We start from the raw sequence: 20961 nt of genomic DNA on the forward strand, positions 1-20961 counted from the left end.
TGTGAGAGACAAAACGTAATTTTTTGGAGTGTGCGTGGCTACTTTTTTGGAGTATGCGAGAGTTTTTGGTAGTGTGTGAGAGACAAAACGTAATTTTTTGGAGTGTGCGTGGCTACTTTTTTGGAGTATGCGAGAGTTTTTGGTAGTGTGTGAGAGACAAAACGTAAATTTTGTCCTAAACGGCCCCTCATAGTTTAGAGCAATTTATTAATCAAATAGATGAACACTGCCTTGCAAAACTATTCATATCACCACCAGAAGTACATAACTATTATAGGGGGCAATTTATGAAGTGAAATAATGAATGGCTTTCAAAATGTATACTAGTACTTGTAAAAATATTAAAAGTGCATTTGTATTGTGCTGATGTTTTGCTCAGTTGAATCACACACATTCCTTATTTGGATGATGGTTTGAACAGAGCTCTGTCAGATTTTCGACAGAGCTCAAAAATATAACCTAAAGTGTCTTTAGGTTATAAAAGAGTATCCCGAGGTAACCTAAAGGTACTTAGGTTATAACTTCATCCCTAAAACCTTTTGGTGTGATCATGTCTTTGTGTTGTTTTAACAAACCTCTGCGAGGAGGTGGACTCTACTTACTTAGGACGTGATTTCTGAAAGCAAGTGAAGCCCTGAATTTTATTTAGGGGTGTCAGGCGACTGAATACATAAACGCAACACATTTTTACATTGGGGAAACTTTAAGAAAAAAAAGCATTTTTTTAGTTATATGGTGACTTTTTGTCCATCGGTAGTAATTCGGTTCGGACAGATTATGAAAGTGATATTTTTAAGTTGTGTTTAAAGTGAATACTGCGCCTTTAAAAACACGGTTCTCTGCTTTGTGTCCTAACTGTCGTCCGGTGGCCACGTATGGCTCCGTTCAACAGCGGTAACAGCGGCTAACCAGTCCTGTCCGTTAACCGCCCTGACTTTAGCCAAGTGTTTATTTGTCTTTAACAAACGTGGTGGACTTTTTTTGTTGTTGTTGTTTTTTTTTTTTTTCTTCGTTTGAAGCGTAGAGGACAAAGTTTTGTCTGAATGTTTCCCGCTGGGACCGTGAAACCGGAGGAGGAGGTGGAGGCGGAGACGGAGGGGGCAAACGGCTGAGGGGTCGTCCTGTCCAGGCAGAGTATCTGATCCGGGATCTGCTGGGCTGTTCAGTCAGACAGACGGCGGCTTCTTCGGGGCTGAATTGACTGATTCACCGGGGGAAACTTTTTCTCTTTTCTCTTCCCGCGGATGATTCAGTTAGAAATACAGAGAGGTTGGGATTAATTTAAAGTAGTTTTGACTTTGTTCGGATTGATCTAGACTTCAAACTCTGGAGGTATCGCTCTTCCTACGGACATTTTTGATTCATATATAACTTCTTGTAACTTTATCACAGCAAGGGGTTCGGGTTTCTTGCACAAAATGGAGAAATACGAGGATTTGGGACTCGAAGCGAGTAAGTTTATCGAAGACTTAAACATGTATGAAGCATCCAGAGATGGCTTGTTTCGAATGAGGAGGGATGCGGGAAATAACCCGGACTTTGAAGAAACTAGGAGGGTTTTTGCCTCCAAAATGACCAAAATACACATGCAGAAACAGCAGGAGGAGATGGCCAAAAGCAACCAGGTGATTAAAATGAACGGAGGTCACCACGGCGGCGCTCATTACACCAAGGACAGACCGCCCATCAACAGCTACAGGCAGCCGGGGGAAGCGGCGGCGAAGCCCCCGATCCTTTCGGGCCCGGTGCCGAGCGCCGCGCCGGTGAACCAGTGTGTTCAGGCTGAAGCTCCAGCCAGCAGGGCGTACGGCTACGGAAGCAATTATGATAACAACGAGCGCTTAGAGCCACATTCCTCCCATCACAATAACTCTTCCATGCCAAGTTGTGGAAGTCCAGCTGCCAGTTCTCTGTACTCTGTCTCCCCATCCAGAGAGGGCAAGCTGCCCCCCACTCTCTCAGGGAGCAGTACATCCCACCATCAGCCTCAGCGCCTGCACACATCCTTCACCGTCAGTCCTTCACAAGCAACCAATCAGAGTCCACTGTGCTCTGCCGGGACAGCCAGGGCTTGGACTGGAGAGCCCACTGGTGCTCCAACATCAGAGGGCATCCCTGCCTTTCCTTTGACCGCCTTCACAGGTGATGCTGACTATCATGTGCAGCAGCCTGTGAGTCATTACTTACAATCTGTTAACCACAATGGGCCTGCAGCCACTTCCTTTGTCCCAGAAATGCCTCAACTTAAAGCCCAGGTGACCTCTGCAGCCCCATGTGCCTCTAAGAACCAGCTTCCAGCTCGGAGCCAAATGTCTGGTGGCGGACAGGTCATGCAGGTCGTCGGTGATGGTCCTGGAGGCCCGTCCTCCCCTAAACCTATCCAGATACCTTCTACCTCTCAGCCTGTGCAGCTGCTGGAGCAGGGGCCCTCTGCAGCTGAAATCAAACTAGAGGCACTTACGAAACAACTGGAAAAAGAGATGGATGCCCAGCCAAGATCAGACTACTTTGGTAAGACTAGCCGACACCAACAAGGGGGTTTCTGTCAGTTTATCATCATCCGAATGACAAAAAGCACCCACTCGCATTCAAGGACACAAACCTTTGTTTTTGATTTTATATTATACACACTGACTGCCACATCTCGCACATAAACAAATGTCCTCTATGTTTTCACTGATAAATTCTTGAACTTGTCTTGCAGAACAATTTTTATTTTAGTTTGATAGACAATAATCCTTCATTGTCTTCTCCAAACAAAGCCTTGAGGTGGTAAAAAATGGCCAAAGCCAGGTAGATGTATGCTTTCTTATTGTCTCTTCCCAGAGATCACTTTATCATCGTTGACACAAGGATAGTAAAACAGCAATTAGAGCTACACATATCTCCAGTGCAGTGTTTGAGCTCGTGTGTTATCGTGTTTTCCCAGTGTTTACTTTGATTGACAATGGCCTCCACTGTTTTTAGCTAATGACTTCCATAGACCTGTGCTTGCACATTTTTCAATTCTCCCAAACTGAGCGTTTTAATACCTGCTTGAGCGCGTGTTGAGTTCCACCATTGTTGCCAAGGCAACGTCAGTAGAACAGTGATGTTCTGCTCACAGTGCCTCGCAAAAGTTTGCAAACCTGTAGAAGTTTTGCCACATTCTGTCATTTTACAGCCACGACCTGCAATGCATTGGGACTTCATGTGATGGAGAAACAAAAGGTTGCACATATTTGTGATATGGAAGATTTTTTATATGTTTTTTATGCATTAAATGAAAACTGTGGTATGCGTTTAACCAGCCACTTTGAATTAATACCATGTAAAACTCTTATTTTACTCCAAACACATATGCATGTCTTTTGGGATCTGTCTCTTCTCTCTCTACACATCTACAAACAACAATCATTGCACCTTCTCATAGGTCAATCTCTGTTAGATTGAATGAAAAGTCCTCGAATATTACCAGATTCTCAATGGTATTAAGAACTGGACTTTGACTGGCCCATTCTAGCACATAAATATGTTTAATCTATGTCAAGGACGGACAACCTCAGTCTTAGTTTTAGATGTTACTCAGGTTCAACATCATCAATCATCTCGATTAACTCTGTTAGTTTTTTCTACCACACATAGCAATTTGCATATTGACCAAAAAGTTTTGTTGTGGTTTCATTCGATGATCACCTTCTTCAACATGTTTGCTGTGTCCAGACAAAGAAGTCTGTAAAACGAGACTTCTTTTAGCTTTTTTCAACGTTCGTCTTGTCAGTTTTCCACAGAAATCAGATTTCTTCAGTGTGGGACTTTGTCAACAGCTTCTCCTCGCTGTGGATCTCTGCAGCTCCTCCAGAGCTACTACGAGCTCTTGTCTGCTTCTGTGATTAACGTTCTCATTGCCCTTATCAGTTCAGATTGTGCAAATGTTCAAGGAAGTATAAATGGCTTTGGACGCTGTAGTTGGGCTTTCAAAAGGATATCCTTCATAGGGTTAGTTTGTAAGCTCTAATCTACAGAAAGAGATGTAAGAACAGATAAAATGTAAAATAAGGGTGCCCTACTTCAGCAGTGTTCTATAATGGATAGTAAATGATAGGTGCATGCGCTATGAAGCAGCTCTGCAAAGCGATCACCGTTTCCTCCTTCCAAGAGGAATTTCATGCTGGAATGTCACGATTGCAATTCACAGTCCTTCTTTGCCCCCCCCGCCCCCCTTGTGTTGGTGTGTAATGGAAGAAGTTGCAGCTCATGGGACTGTCATGACACGGCTTGTAAATATCCTCCTGACGTGAACGTTACAGACGTGTGGGACACTACAGGACCCATGTGCAGCCAGGATATGTGTAGATTATAAGTAATACACTAAATGTGTATATAAATACACAGTTCTACATGCTCAATCCCACACAGCCCACACATGCAGTTGTTCCTATTTGGAGTTTCCCACCACACTGTGGCTCATTCTGAGTCATGCATTCATGCTAGATTTTAAAAAAAACAAAAAAAAAAACAGTGTGGAGGCCTTTTTTCTTGTCGTCATAAGATATCTTCCTTATTCTGTGAGGAAAATGTACAAGAAAATGCCATTTTTCCTACCTTTAAACACATTTTATATATTTTTGATCAGTACTGCAGTAGCACCGCTGCAGCTGTAGGTTATTAAATCACTTTTTTTTTTCTTCTTTTGAGTAAGACTGTGTGCTTCTAAAAATCTTTGTCGGTGAAACTTTTACCAAGCAGTGTCCTGAAGGCAGATGCATCACAATTCCCATGACTACTCTTTGCCGATCGGCATAACTGCAGATGTAGGTTCTGGGAAATGGTCTTCGGTGCCAAACGGCTGCACTGGGGAAACACGAAGGAATGTCTGCAGGAATTTTTAAAATGAGGCTTTTAGACACAAAAGGGAGGTGTGGTGGTACCCAGACAAGTTCAGGGGTGCCTGGTGTGCAGATGAATGGATGAGTGGACAGTTGGAGAGCTTTGGGGGCAACGTTTGTGGATGTGTCTTTTGTATTTGGCCCCATGGGAATAAAAGAATGCTAGATAATGCTAGGCAAGTTCATCCAAGATGGGGAGAAGTGGTGGGACCAGAGTTTTACACACACATACACACACGCAATCACTGGAGGGTTTAATGTTGTGTTAAGATGAAGGATTAATTCATCCCATCTGGGTGTGGAGTCAAAAAGCACCATATTAACTCTTCCCAGGGATTTTTTGGCTTCTTCTCTGGCAGGCCTTTTAGAGTCCCTGTCCTGTGTGTGTGTGTGTGTGATAGCCCTTCATGCGCATGTGAGCATCTTTGTGAATATATGGCCTGCGGAAGCTGACAGAATGTAATATCCTGTGTCAGCTCAGAGTTTAGAGTCGCTCTGTGCGCAGTGGTGGAAGTTAGGAAATGAATCCATGAATGAAACATTACTGTATATTTTACAGGATTGAAAGTGGATTCCCACTTTCAGTTATCAAGTGATCTATTCAAATGTTGCCCAATGTATTGGGAATAAGTTGACTCTTTTGGAACTTTCAGCATTAAAATTGCTACAGACATGTAGTAATTCTAGTAAAGGTATGTAAAAACCCTAAAATAAATAACTCTAATCTCACCCCAATAAATGTACAAATATATTGTCTTCTATATTAATTCACAAGTTTGAGGTATTCAGAAGTTCATCTTTGATCTCTTCGCATCATCCAGATACAACACTACATTTTATTTAAGTGATATCATGCACTCTATCTGAGTTCCCAAGGCTTTTGTTAGACAAACGGGCCGTAGCATCACAGATCCCCCGCTGTACTTAACGAGACGTTTTCTCATATATTCTCCCCTTTTTTTTCACACCGATCCCACCAGGAGTTTGTTGCCAAAAGTTGCGTCTGTCGTCTGTACAAAATGCATATTTCAATGGAAGTCACAGTAGAGTGGAGTAAACTCCACATGTTTATGTTTGTGATGGTTGGACAGAGAAAGCACTTTTCTGGTAGCACTCCCAAATAACCAATTACTAAATAAAATCTCATAGAAACTCTGATTTAATGAAATTTTAAATAAAAAAACATATGATTATGTTGCTTTTTTTTTTTTTACATAATTATTTCAACATTGGATGCTTCCCCCATTATGTTCTCAAGTTGAAGGTTAAAGGTTTTTTGGGGGGGTTTTTTTCAGTGTGAGTTTATGCTACTGCACCATAGTAATTTTCCTCGTCATTAACTAATAAATGTGTGTGTATGTACAGTACGGGCACACTACGCCACCAGTTTTACACATGGACAAGCTGCAGGCTGTAATTGGCTTCTCCATATGCGGCTTTTCAGTCCCAGCAGTGTGAGTCACAGACACCCTGACTCTGTATTCCCGTAGAAACTTCATGGAAAAGTAATTAGCTGTAGCAAAGGTCAAAGACATATATTTATTGAGGTTAAAGCACCAGAAAGAGTGGAAATCTTTTGCTGATATTTAAAGTTTGACCTGAGAGTAAGACTTCATCTAAAAATGATTTTTCTGATCTGGATATTCTGTTAGAAACTTTCAAGAGAGATCCATGGGTTGGATAGTTGTTAATTTTGTATTTTTTTTCCTGTCTGTGGAATATTTGGCAGTAAGCAGCCATCTATCGAGAGTTTTGACAGCTGGAAAAGGTGAGGAAGGTAGAATGAGAAGTACGGCTGTGTGTTTTGCTTCCCTTCCCCCCAGGTTGAACCCAGGCGCTCCATTTAAAAGGCAGGCTTGTAAATGACCCAAGCAGCAACAAGGTTGATGCAGAGACAGGAATTTTAATGCATTTAAAAAAAACTATTTTGACTTTTAGTGTATCTTTCTAATCAGAAATAAAAAAGATAATGAAATGTATATTTTTGTTCAGAGGTAAATCTTAAAGCAAAACATGTTAAATGTACTAAATGTGTTTTCTTATCTCATTCGGGCTTTTAGAAAAAGGGATTTAAATGACTAGACTTGCTTATTTTAGTAGTTGATTCTATAACTATGCATGTAAACCAAATAGCTTACATAAGAGCAGCATTCTTTTACTTTCTAATAATATCCTTCTGTTATCTCTAAATCTCCTCCCAACCATTGGAGCCCCAGATGAAGTTGTGTTGTTGTTGAGATCATTCTCAAATTTCTACCAAAATGTTGACTAAATTATAGAAGAAAATTGGCTCAGCAGAGTTATTAAGTGAAACAGTTTTTTGAAGGAGTCAGCCATGTGATGTTTGTTGGATACAGTGGAAACAGAAGGGTCTTTGTCAGTGATTTAGGAGGAGCAGAGTTGGGCGGACCTCCTCTGCTGGGCTCCAATTCAGAGTCCCTCAGGAGTTTTTCTCTATATAAAAAACCACACACACACAAATAACTCGGTGCCCGGGCGCGTACATTCTTAAACTAAAAGGGAAACTCGAGATCTCAAGGTTTCATCCTCCATCAGTGCCGTAATCCCCTGTGTTGAGTTAGTGGTTGATGACTGGAAGGCCATATAGCCATACCATATCTGATTGATTTGACGCCCATCTGACTGCATCTTAGTGGTGATAAGCTGTCATTGTATTGGTTCTCAAGTTGTGTAGTGGATGCTCAGAGGCATAAATATAGAGCAGGAAAGTGCAAATTTGATCTTTTACCTACTAGAACTGTTTCTGACCAGTCCGTTGAAAATGTCTTTGTAGAACCAAAGGTTCACTCAGACAAATTCCCACATCTGGTTACCAGGATCTGCAAAATGTGAGAAACGTATCGTTAAGCCTTTCTTTATATAAATATTGGTTACTAAGAACATAAAAGACAGGCAGTCATTTGGAACTACAATATACCACACATTGATATGATTCAATGTATTGTGTAGCTCTACTACTAACCCAATTTATCATCTAAGCTAAGAGAAAGTTGAGCAAGAACAACTGATCCTGAGATTCTTCTGATTATGTACGATTATCGTTTTTCCTGCCTTGACAGATCAAAGTAAGGCTCTATTGTTTTGATTTGATTGTTGTGGTTCTGGTGTTGAATGCTGATGTATCAAGACCAGTTCTAAATCCAGGTTTTGTCTTTCTTTCACCTTTCATCACATTGGTGGTGCTTGACTTTTATTCTTTGTTAGACTTCGTGTGTAGATATAACCAAGTATATAATATTTAGATGAAAATAATAATATGGTTAGGATATAAACTTTGTGTCAAAGGAGGGATGTTTTTACTTCAAAGAAGCATTGCTGCTATGATGGGTCTCATTTCTCTTGACATCCACATGCTTCTTATTTTTACACATTTTATTGCCTATACTTTGTCTTGAGTGTCCGTGTGATCATTAAACAGACTCCACTCCAGTGTCTTTATATTACGCCAGCCAAGCAGAGTGTGTTGTGAGAGTAGGCACACTTTGATTTTTATCAACTCCTTTTATTAACACAAGTCCAGGTTTCAGAGCCAAGTCAAGCAAACAGACTGGGAAATATTTCCCTCTTTACAAAATCAACTTCCTGACTTTTGTCTAGATAAGCTAATTCTGTGGTGTATTGTGTTTGTTTTAGGATACCTTTTTTTTACTGTTTTTTGTATATGTAGTTGTATTTTTATGTAAATACATAGTGAAGCCTCTTCATGTCACTATTTTTTGTTCCAGGGCTTTGCGTGAAGTGTAACAAGGCGGTTTACGGAGCTAACCAGGCCTGCCAGGCTATGGGTAGCCTCTACCACGACACCTGCTTCACCTGCAGTGCCTGCAGTAAGTACATACACCTACACACACCATGCCTTCACTGTGAGATTTTGTCTTCTCACTTAAACCCCTTCAGCCCCATATATAGAGCTTATGACTCCTTAATAACAGGCTACTGAGCTCCTGTATCTGTTAAAGAAAGTGGCACCTTCCTCGGTCATTTCCTTCCCTTCGTAAATGCACACAATTATGGAGGGATTACTATCATGTATTGCTGGTGTTTGGTTTGCGGGTGTGTCGGTCTATCTTTGAGCCCACACAAAGACAGAGTTGAGCTATTTACCTGCCCAATTTATCAACCTGCCAATTGAATACCTTTTTTTTTTTGGATGAAAAGATTCAGAACTCCACGCTGAAAGTCGCTGCTTGACAAATATCTTCACTACTACTGAGAAACCTTGAGACCACTTATTGCTTCTAGAAGCAATAACACAACATTTCCCTTTTACACAGTGTGCTTACATTTGTAATTACTCTGAAAATGTAGAATTTTATAATAGTCTTGATCAGAAATTCTCCAGTGAAATGTTTTTCTTTATATTTTTGCTCTATTATCACTAAATTTCTGTGCACTCCCTCCCTGGACTGAAAAAAACATTTCAAGATGAAGGTCTTTTGAAGAAAAAAAACAAACAAATATATGACTGTCTTGCAAATGTATTAATACTTGAACTTTCTGAGGTCACATCGACAAATTTTATGGTATTTTATTGGGAATTTAGAATAGAATAGAATAGAATTCAACTTTATTGTCATTGCACTGTCACAAGTACAAGCAACGAAATGTAGTTTGCATCTATCCAGAAGTGCTCTACGAGATATAAATATTTATTTACAGATGTACAAGACTATATATGTATGGACTATAAGGGGTTTATGCGATAGTTATGAAGTGCAACAAGAACTGTGTATAGGTGTCTTCTCATTTTATCAAATTTTTTAATTCATGCTTCGTATTAGATATTATCCCAATCAAAATATTTCTCTTCACCAGAATCTTCATGTGTAGAACAGAATGACTGAAATATGACCTGGCTCCTTACGACGGCAAATTAAAATCTCTGCTCCAGTTATCAACTCATGGGTATACCGAGTATTTGTGCCACTGTTTTGCGAACCCCCGCTGAGGCTCATTGTTCTCCTGCTCCTTTGACCTCGGACAGTTATGCTCTGAAACATGTGATAAACATCTCTTGTTTTCCCCAGCCTCTCTGTCCTGCGTATGAGACGGGAGATAAAAGAGAACGGAGGCATTGTGGCTCAGATTGAGGCTGATGTCTGACATTAGGTGCGGTAGAAGGGGGGTCGTAGTTTACACACTACATACCTCTCATAGCTTGCTGCATGTGAGTGCACTAGGGTTGTGCTCGCTTTAAGTGGCCACGGGGAAAAAAAAACAACATCTCGTCCAGAGAGGAATGCAGGAATAGGGGCCCATGTAGGTCCAACAAAGTGTAAATAGATGGAGGACAGTGTGTGGACAGGGCAGCCATTCAGCTGGAGCATGCAGCATCGCACCACGCGCAGCCATGAACGACGAAGGCAACGCCAATGTTGTCAACGTTTTGTGAAGCTTTAATGTGCCAGTACTGACTTTAGCAGCTTTAGTTTTTTTCTTTAAGGAACTTTGCTCTTGCTTTCATTAACGGTCATCTATTATTCATTTTAGCTATGAATATTACTAACAGGATTTTCTTCTACTGTTGTGTTCTTTTCCACAACATCGGAAATTTTAGTAAAGGAAGTTTCAACATGTTCAAATGTGCGTTATTGAAGTGAACAAACTAGAAGCCATCTACATGGACGAAAACTCTGTAGCTTTACAGTGCAGTAAAATGATGGTACAGTCGACCCCTGCCTACTTGTGGCTCAGTATTTGCAGATTTTTCTGTAGAATGTGACTCCAGATTATTTGCGGAAGACCCACCTCTTCATTGATATCTTTGTTTTTGTGCAGCGTGTCTAAAATATTCAAAAGAAAATTTATCTTGAGAAGCTGAAATACCTAGACATAATGCTACTTGACACACTATTGGCTGACGTTTGCAAAGCAGCCAGTACAGGAGCGCCATCTATTTTCCTTGGCAGTGATACAAAGCTGAAGTTGGCTTCTGATTGTAGTTTCCTATTCAGGAAATGGCTAAAGGGCAAGCCTGGACTTAATTATTCTACACTATTAGCCGATTTGTTCAAACCCCTTTTGTGATCTTCGAAACCTGTGTTTCTTACCTGGAAAAAAATTGGATTTGGGAGTTTTTGTTCAGTCGGTTATTCGGGAGGGGACGATCCAGAGCTGATTCTGGTCACCAGCTGATTTCTCTTTGATTACTAGCCAGAGCTGATGCTGCACTTTGCTGCAGGGTGGATAATGAGAGATAGAATCAGCCACAGTTGGAGGCTGAGCCCCATCCTCTCTGAAAACAAACTCTGAAATTCGATACACAGAAACTCTGACCACCAGTCTCATTCACACTCCCACCAAGGCCTCCAAATATTCCTCTTTGTCAGTTTGGTACAAATTAGCGTCTCTACCAGAAAAGAGAATGATTGAGAGCGAGGCTGAATCTTAGCTTTAAGACATTTTATTTTCAGGAGGGGGGGGTGTCTCAGTTGAGTAATTAGCCGAGGGGAAAGAGGGAGAATCAGGGCGACGGCTCGAGGCGTCCCACGGTCACTTTGAATTGATTATGTCGTTTTTCATGAATGGGATTAGTCTGGAGGGCTAACAGAATGGTTTTAATTAGAAAAATGGCTTTGTGATTTGTTCTGTCCCACAGGTGTTTTACATTTTTATGAAAGAACTACAGTCATAGTCCTTTCTGGTGCTTTTTGAGCCATCAGTCCTGACGCCTGACTTTAATTAAGCCCTTATCTTTTCAGAAAAGCTTCTAGTTTTCCTTCTTTAACTCACTGGGGTAAAAAAAGAGACAGGAATTTGAAGACGAGAAAGACCCAGAGCTTATTTCCATTCCCCTTATCCAAACTGACTTTAACAGAGGACTTTGGTCTGAGACATTTGGTCAATAATTACCCAAGTTTTACACCTTGAAAAATGACTTGAATGACACAATGTAGTTATTTCTTATTCTCATTAAGTCAGATCATGTGAATAATTGAACACTTAAAAAATAATTGAATGAAATGAATTTGTATTAAGTACTAACTTTTATTGCAGTTTGTTGTGCTACTTTGCAAGTTAACTGTGATTAATCTGTCAGTCTGGAAGTAGCCGTGTGTATCCAGATAATCAGGTGAACAGCAGGAAAGAAGGGTTCTCCTGTCGTCTCCTTCCAAAACCCCCCACCTACCCCATCTACCCCACCCACCTTACCCCACTCAGAAAATTTGAGGAATGTTCCCTCTTCCTGTGGGACCTGGTCAAGAATAGCTATGTGAAGTAAGCAAGAAAGAAGCTTTTGCAAGTGTGTGGGTGTGTGTGTGTGTGTGTGTGTATTGATATAAGAAGTGAGATCCAGACCATACACAGACAGACAGGAAACCTACCAACCATGTGGAACGACACTGGAACGGAACAAAGAGGGGAGTTTTTGTGGGCTTTGGCCTGTTCTCGCCGTGAAATCAAACAGAGCAGAGTGCTTAATCTCTTACACCTGTCTGGTAATTGGACGCAATCAGTTTTTTCCACCCACGTGTTCGATCCAGATGCATTTCTCTTCCCGACCGCGGCAGGCTGTCCTGCATCCCAACGCAGTATTAAATGAAGACTCCAGCACACCATAAATCCCCACCCTTTGATTTATCTCCTTGGATATGGTGAATATTACAACAGGGCCCATTACCTTCCAATGGCTGTAATTAATCTCTAAGCTCCACATGCTGTAGTCCTGGAACGATTTAAAAAAAAAAGAAAATTTCAAATTCGGATCGTAGCTCATGCAGGATTTTCCACTCTGACATCTTTACGACTTTCCTTTTTCTTAGTCTGCTTTAATTTACTTTCTCCTCATATCTTTATGATGAATAAAGAATGTGTTTCCACAGGTGACAAAAAGGTTTTAGGTATCTTATGGTGATAAACGAAGTTTTTTTTTCTTGTTTTTCCAGGTCGAAGGCTAAGAGGGAAGGCTTTCTACTATGTTGGAGGGAAGGTTTTCTGTGAAGAGGACTTCCTGGTAGGTGATCAATATACAATCAATGTTGTCAGTCCCTCTATTTGTGTGTTCTTATTGAGGGAGGTTAACAAGAAGACCTTGTGGGGTGCTGCATCCACTAACAATAAAGGCATGAACTTCCAACTCTGACCTTGTGATCCGTTTCTAGCGCCTAATGCAGCCGCTTCATGTCATTTTGCTCCTGTGGTCGCAGCTGGAAGGAGGTCGGTAACTTGAGAAGCTGTTTAACTTTGCTTTATGGGTTAGAGGGCAGTCGGGCCATTTTCACCGGTCAAATATGACAACAAGCACTTTGCAAAAACCTCTGGGAGGATTACATTAAAAACAAACCAAAAGTTGAGGTTATTGTAATAAAACGATGGCTCCCAATAAATCAGAAAGAATGAACAAAATAATTTATTTAAAAATCTGTATGAGATGTATTGATGACACGTACGGTGATTTGTTAGTTTAATTTATGTTAGTTTACATGATTAGGGCTTATAGCTTTTGAAAACTCCAAATTCAGTTTAATAAGACATTAGTTTTTTTAATTGAAAAAAAAAAAAATCATGTAAAAGACTTTTTACTGCTGATCTGTTTACTAATAGGAAGTTAAGTGGAAGGAAAAAAATGTGGCAGAAGAAAGATTCAGAAGGTTTAGTCAGTCCTAAATCACTGACTATAGTCTGTGATTTAGGACCCAGCACACACACATTCCTTGAGTTAAGCCACTTCTAAACCAGACCCAATATTAGCATATGACCTTGGCTGAGGAGAAAAAAGACTGGTCCGTTTTCTTAGTCAAAATCTTTCATTTTTTTCATTTTATACTGGATTACAAATGACATGGAAATCATAATTTCCATAATGACATGGAAATTATGATTTCCATGTCATTTGTAAAGCAATTTCCTGAGCCTGGAGGAAGACTGGAGGAGTGCAGGTTCCAAGCTGCTTGAAGTCCAGGGTGTATTTCTGCATTCAGTGATGGTTTGGGGAGCCAAGAGGCTTTTATCTCTTGACTTTATTGTGTTTCTTATGTTGGTTTTATGTTTTGTATAGTTTTAAGGTTGACTTCTATTGTACAGCGCTTTGTGATTTTATGTCTGTGAAAACCGCTTCATAAATAAACTTTACTTACTTGCTATGTCATCTGCTAGTGTTGTTGATGTCCATCATGTCTTATCAAGTCCAAGTCGGCGCATCCATCAACCAGAAAATTACTGAGCACTTCATGACTTCTTCTGATGACAATTTTTATAGAAAGGCTGATTTTTCTTTTCCAGCAGGACGTGGCAACCATCTGCAGTCATAAGTGCCAATACTTTGTTCATTAATTACTCCATCACTCTGCTTGATTGGCCAGTGAATTGGCCTGACATCAAGCCTGCAGAAAATATGTGCAGCGTTGTCGAGAGGAAGAAGAGGGCCACATGATCCAAGAATGCAGATGAGCTGGAAGCCATCATTAAAGCAACCTGGGCTTTTTATAATAATAATGAATAACAATAGACTTTAGCCAGTACGATCCCATTCAGATACACTGTATCTTCTCATCAGGACCACAGGCTGACCACCTTCAAGCAACCCTTTATTGATGCAGGATTTCATGCAAAAGGAGCCAAAGTGTTTAGAGATGATATTCTGGTTGAATGCTTTCCAGCTGTTCAAAGCAATAGCTTATTTTAACAGGCTGAGGCGCACAGGCAGCATGTGGCTGATCAGATCTCAGACTAAAAGAGACTGAAGTCTCATTCTCTGCCACCAGATTCAAAGGAACTTTTTATCTTTTTTTCCTCCCTGCAGTACTCTGGTTTCCAGCAGTCTGCTGATAAGTGTAACGCATGTGGACATCTGATCATGGACATGGTAAGTGTCTGTTTCTCCTCTCTTTGGCCGACTGGGTGTGTGACTCAGAAACTACTGATGTATTTTCCCCTCAGTGCAGTCTGTGTGTGCACATGTGGATGTAAAACCTGTGTGGACAGGTTGCACAGTCTGTTGAACACAGCAGCAGGCGGACACAAAGTGGAGAAAGAGGTTTAAATGATGTCATTAAATAAGGGACTTCTCTGGAAATAAATCTGCAGGTGTTGCACTTAAGTAGATAATGTCTCCATATTCTCAACAATATAGACTTCTATGTGTAAACACACATACATCATTGAGTCTTGTTTTTTATGTAAATACTGTATGTTTCTTTAAAAATGGCCTGCGTGATTTCTTCTTGTATTAAGACGGTTTAGCTTGAATTTATTCTGTTAAGGACAATCACAAAAAAATAGGCTTAATGGTACAATTCAACAATACTGTATTTTGATGCCAAACTATTTTCACCAATTTATCAACCAGTTTGACACAAAGGTGTAAAATGTGGACAGAAGCATGTTAATGTCCTTAATCTGACTCTGTCTGCAGATCCTGCAGGCTCTGGGGAAGTCGTACCACCCCGGCTGTTTCCGCTGTGTGATCTGCAACGAGAGCCTCGATGGAGTGCCCTTCACTGTGGACACAGAAAACAAGATCTACTGTGTCAAGGACTACCACAGGTGAACAAATAGTCACATACTTCAGACTTTGCTACATTTTGTCGCATTGCAGCCACAAACTTTTATTTATGCAGATTTTATAGGTAGATTAACACAAAACAACACGACTGTAAAATTAGAGGAAAACAAATGTTGGTTTGCGAAATGATTTATAAACAAAAATCTGAAATTATTCCCCGTTTGACCTTTACAGAAGCTTCCCATTTAATAAATAGCTAATCTGTGTGAAACAGAAGTCCAGTTGAAATCCAGCCGTTTAGCAAACAAGCGGCATCGTGAAGAGCGATAAAACACATCAGAAGGTCAGTGAGTTTAAAGCAGGTTCAGGTTATAATCAGTATCTGAAGATTTGAAGATCTCACAGAGCTCTGGTCAATCCATTAACCACAAATGGAAAGAGTACATCCTAAAATGACTGCCTGGGCAGTTGGGAGGGAGGGTCAGTCGTGAGTTTGGAAACCCTATTCTTCACCAATTATGGGGAAACTGCTCACAGTTGATGGAGAGAACTAAATAACAGATGTTCATGGAATAAAATCTCCAGAAAGGCGCTAAAGGTTTTAGGCTTGTGGGAAGGATCACCCCAAACAGACGGACAGAGCTGCATTGGAACGGCTCTGATCAAAGTATATATTATATAAAAATATAATTGTGTTTCACACATCAACCACTAAATGGTGAGTCATTACATAATAAAACCAATAAATGACTGAGGCGGAGCGAAGAAGGCTAATTAGTTTGAGCTATTTTTCAAATGTCTGTAAAAGAAATTGTTAGAAATATACCACAATAACTCTGCATCTGTAAAAGCATCAAAAATGAATCTACAAAGTATTGACTTGGGGGATGCTGAATACACCACACTTTTCAGATTTTTATTTAAAAACTTTTCCATTCTCTTCATAATTATTTTTGTTGCTCAGTTATAAAATTTTAATAAAATACAGCATGTGGTTGTAACGTGAGAAAATGTGAAAAAGTTTTTAGGAGAAATTAAAAGTTTTGCACTGCAGTTTGGCTACATGAGAGCCCGGCCTCAGTATTCTGGGCTGAATAACTAAAACGTGACACCGTGTCAAGTATGTGGGGTCTCGTGGGTCCCAGCACAAACTGTCAACTTTGTTATAATTATACCGCCGGTGAAGGCTGAGCCTGTGAAGGCCCGACTGAGCTCTCAGAGGCTGCTCTAGGCCACGTTTGGCAGACACATGAGAACGAGAGGGGGAGAAAAGATCACTGTTCAGCTCTAGGTGTAAAGAGCAGCACGGACTCAGCTGCTCAGGTGCGAAAGCACAAAATCCAGGTCTGCTGCTGATATTTGTCCAAAAATAAAAGTCCTCTCTGTTCTTGAAGGTGTTTACAACTCAAGAAAACAGACACAAACTTCTCCCTCTGATCATGAGTGAAGGTTTTCAGTATTTCTCAGTCGGTTGCAGCTGGCGCTCTGTGTGGACAGCTCGTCCAGCACCATGTAGCATGTGCCTGCTGGCAACTCCCACATGTTCTCCTCCCTGATTGAATCAGACGAGCCTTATTACATGTACAGTGAGTGTTTGTTTGCAGCCACGATCGCTCACGCTGAACTGAGCCTCGTTGTATCCTCGGAGATCCTGTCATGTGTGGAGAATTTAATTTGCGTTTCATTTCTCCCACTCTTCCTTCCAGTACATCTGCAAAGCCAGCAACTCGCTCTGTGTGTTAGGATCTTTGAATCTAGTCAGAGAAGAAATGCCTGGAGTTCAATGAGTTAAAGAATTCAAAAATATTAATAGGAGTCCTTCTTTGGAAATTGCTGGAAAAAGATCCAAAGTCACTTATTTATTTTTTTCAATTTATAAAAACTAAGTTTCTCTTTCCATTAGGGTCCTAGCTCCTAAATGTGCAGCCTGTAACCAGCCAATCCTGCCCTCAGAGGTGAGCAGTTTTTCCACACCTTTTTCTTTTCTTTATGATGCTTAAATTGTACAGTTGTGACCCAAGGTTTTGAGAAAGTCAGAAATGTAGTTTTTCTTAAACTCTACATCAGGGTTGAAGAAAAACAATGGTGTTTGTGTTTCTGGGATTTCTTTTGCACGCCGACGCTTTCTTAAGATCGTTCTCTCCTTTAAGTTCCTGATGATTTAATGAATGTTTAATTTGAGTGCAGTTTTACTTGGCAGTAATATCCTGTCCTGAGAAGCCATTTTGATGTAATAGTGACATCACGTTTTGTTGGAGGTAAACATGGTTTAAAAGCCTGATTTAAAGCAGAACGACCGTAATGTCAGTGTATGTTGTTAACATTTGTCCTTGTTAACATTTACCTCCGAGTTAAAATGCTTATCATTAAAAAGCCTTTTGTCCATAAGTTAACTTTCATTAATCTGGGGATTATTTGCATTTCATCTGATCACTCTTCATAGTAAACTCGATTGAGTTGAAATTACTAGCACATTGTAAAACTGTATTGATTTGCCTTAAAGTATATCAGAGTTGTATCTTCAGAGGATGGGTATATTTAATTGACTGTTCAGTTAAGCACAATATCTGTTTTATATTATAAAAATATAGGCTTTATATTTCAGAAGCTGTACAAATAAAAGGTACAGCAGAACAAAATGCAGCAACATTTGCTCTTTAAAAAAATCCAATTCTGGCGTCCTTTTATCAAAGTGCAGAGTCAAACTAGACCTTTCAGCTGCCTCTGCTGAGCTCGGCTCTGATTTCCTTTCAGGGCTCTGATGAAACCATCCGAGTCGTATCCATGGACAAAGACTACCACGTAGAATGCTACCACTGTGAGGTGAGTCACAAACTGGAAATGAAGCTTTGTACTTGACAGTGTGCGTTTGGTGACTTTGAGCTTTGGAGTCTGAGCAGCTCATTAAAGGAAGTTTAATGAGTAGATCCCTAATCTTAATTACAGTCTTCATAATTATGCAGTGCTGAGTCAAGCAGGTACATAGAAGATTTTTTTCCCCTTCTCTAGTCTGATTGACAGCAGCTTTGCTCTGATTTGATCAGAGTACAATCTGAGTAATGTAGCTGTGGCCTTTCTTAAATAGCTGGAGATGAGATTTGTCAGGTTGGGGGTAATCTGTGGTTTCTGTGGATCTCCTTTTGTTTCCACACCATTACTTTTTGCGTTTTTAGCAGCCGTAAATATTTACAATCAACCAAATTTGTCTGTTACTGTAAGGCGGAGGGATGAGTTTTAACAGTGAGTTCTTAAAAACTTCAATCATTGCATTCTTCAACATCTAAAAGTGAACAGATAGCTTCACCAAATGTTCGATGTCTTTTCCTTTTCTTTGCTTCATTCATCTTTATGTGCAGCTCTTCACACTAAATGGTTGAAGAAAATAAACATGTAAAAAAGTATTCATCCCCTTGGATGTTTTATCCTTTTATTGCTTTTACAAATCTATCTGGATGCACAAAAGTTGACTTTAAAACTCAATACAAAAATAAAACTCAAAGTGAAAATTGAGTTTTACAAAATGTGAAAATGAAAAGATTTTACATAAAATAAGTGCATAAATTTTCTCCTCCTTTAATGTGACTGACCTAATTCAACAGAGGTCCAGCCAATAAGTGCTAGTAATCTCATATAATGGAGATCACCTGACTGTATGACTGTGATTGCAGTATAAAGACGCTCGAGTCTGGAAAGTCCAGTCACTGGTACATCGGTATTCCTGGCTGTAATTACAGCATGAAGACAAAGGAACTCTCCAAGCAAATCAGAGAAAAAATATGTTATTAAAAAGTATAGGTCAGGGGATGGCTATAAAAAAAAATCTCTAAGGACCAGAGATGGATGGAATATGGTTGTCCTCACAATCTGAGTTACCGAGCAAGAATTAGACCAGAGAGAGAGGACAAGTCTGGCTACGCTGAGGTGTAGCCAGAGGATATTTAACCCTTTTGTGTTTACAAAAGGGTTAAAGGGTGTGTACTCAAGGGTGTGATTACTTTTATGTGAAAGTAGAACACAAAGTTGGATATCCTTTTGATTGTAAGCAGATGATTCACTCTGATTCGTTGACTAGGACTGCAAGATGGAGCTGAATGATGAAGAGGGTCACCGCTGCTACCCCCTGAACGGCCACCTCCTCTGCCACTCCTGCCACCTGAAGCACATCAAGCCCGGCTGTCCGCCTGCAGTCCCTGCCTCCACATACTGACAGCTCTGTGGGTGGAGGGCGACACCTGGTGGTTCTGAACAGGAACTACTAAGCTTGGCAGCAGCGGTGGATGTGTTCGGTTCTTGTTGTAGAGAATTGATGGGTTTATTATGTCACTCTCTTGAGTAGTGCTGTGTATTTGGAGGAGATTATTAATGAAGTTATGTTTATGTAGGGAGGAAACGGTAATAAAATATTGATTACACCAAAGCCCTACTTTGAAAGCAGAGACAACTTGCAGACTTTGCAGAAGTGTTGCCATTTAATTATTTTTCAAGAGAGATCAGCTTTTTTTTCTTTGTAAATATTTTCTGATCTACTAATTTTCTATTTAGAATGCCTTCAAGTTCACATTTGTGCCTCTGTAGCTTTCATAACTTCCAGTTTAATTCAGGTACAAGAGTTCTCCTTTTACAGGTTTTGATACCTAAATTCATGAATTCAGTCAAACATTACAGACAATTATGATTTTGATCAGGAAAAATCATTTCTGTCATAAACTTCTTTAACTTTTTTTATTTTGTCTCTGCATAGGTTTCTTTATGTTTTTGCTTGGCAGAACAAAAGTTTTAATTTTCTTGATGTAAATATTGTGCAAACCAAACGACTCCTAGACACACCCACCTCACATTAGTGTCAGATAAGGTCGTTAACCTCCAGTCTCTTGTAAGGGCTTCCTAATTCACATCAATGCACATCTACTTCTCTTCCTACATCTGAAAAATTAATCTCTAAAATATCTGCTGCCTCTATTTTTCTGTTTCCCTCACAGTTGTAAATACTAATTGCTTTTCTTTGATTTTCTAAATAACATTAGGTTGGCAGAACTTGGTATTTATTTTTTTAAGATGCATATATTCTGGGCTGTTGTTCCTTGTTTATTTTGATACAATATAGCTTGATTATAAAAGACAGATAAAGAATTTGTTAAGCTCAGGCGCAGCCTACAGCCTAATCCTACATACGTGGTTGCTGGGTTTGCAGAGTAAACGGTTTTGTCTTCATATGTTTTATTGTTCATAATTTGATTTTACTAACTTAACACTTTTGCTGCTTGTCTTCTAAAAGCTTCATGTCTAAACCAGCGGCTGTTGGAAAAGATGAAGAGCAAGCAGAGACTTTGAGCTGTGTGATTATTGTAAAGATATTTAATAAATTTTAATAGACCTGCTTTTGTTTCTGGGTGTTTTTCTCTTTCCTTTACAATCATCTTTTAGCTCTGACCTGATGAAGAAATAATGGCATCATTTATTATCAGTCCCCTCTCCTTTTCCGCCATGTACATACATCGCAAGTGTCCCGTAGAGCTGACATTTTTGAGATCTAAATTATTCAAAGAATCTCTGATCCTCACCTAAACGACTGAAGAATCTTTCCTGCAGTAAAGAGCAGCAGATTCTCAGTCTGCTCTCAGGATTAGG

At 40.0% G+C, this 20961-nt stretch overlaps 1 protein-coding gene across 1 annotated transcript; it reads left to right on the forward strand.

The window, feature by feature from the left end:
- Positions 1–716: 716 nt before the first annotated feature.
- Positions 717–20711, forward strand: limd1a (LIM domains containing 1a). Its single transcript, XM_032559268.1, has 8 exons — positions 717–2511; positions 8615–8716; positions 12776–12843; positions 14632–14694; positions 15244–15374; positions 17237–17288; positions 18088–18156; positions 19406–20711. The coding sequence occupies exons 1-8, from the start codon at positions 1419–1421 to the stop codon at positions 19538–19540; spliced, it is 1713 nt and encodes a 570-aa protein (XP_032415159.1). The 5' UTR covers positions 717–1418; the 3' UTR covers positions 19541–20711.
- The last annotated feature ends 250 nt before the right edge of the window (positions 20712–20961 follow it).

This window comes from Xiphophorus hellerii, chromosome 3, assembly GCF_003331165.1.
Source record: "Xiphophorus hellerii strain 12219 chromosome 3, Xiphophorus_hellerii-4.1, whole genome shotgun sequence".
Classification (NCBI taxonomy): domain Eukaryota; kingdom Metazoa; phylum Chordata; class Actinopteri; order Cyprinodontiformes; family Poeciliidae; genus Xiphophorus; species Xiphophorus hellerii.

What these genes read in the sequence shown, in the direction of transcription:
- limd1a (XM_032559268.1), top strand. Translation starts at nt 1,419, where the DNA reads ATGGAGAAATACGAGGATTTGGGACTCGAAGCGAGTAAGTTTATCGAA. An exon ending in TCTGTGAAGAGGACTTCCTG is followed by an intron (nt 12,844 to 14,631) that starts GTAGGTGATCAA and finishes TCCTCCCTGCAG; the next exon opens with TACTCTGGTTTCCAGCAGTC. An exon ending in TGTGTCAAGGACTACCACAG is followed by an intron (nt 15,375 to 17,236) that starts GTGAACAAATAG and finishes TCTTTCCATTAG; the next exon opens with GGTCCTAGCTCCTAAATGTG.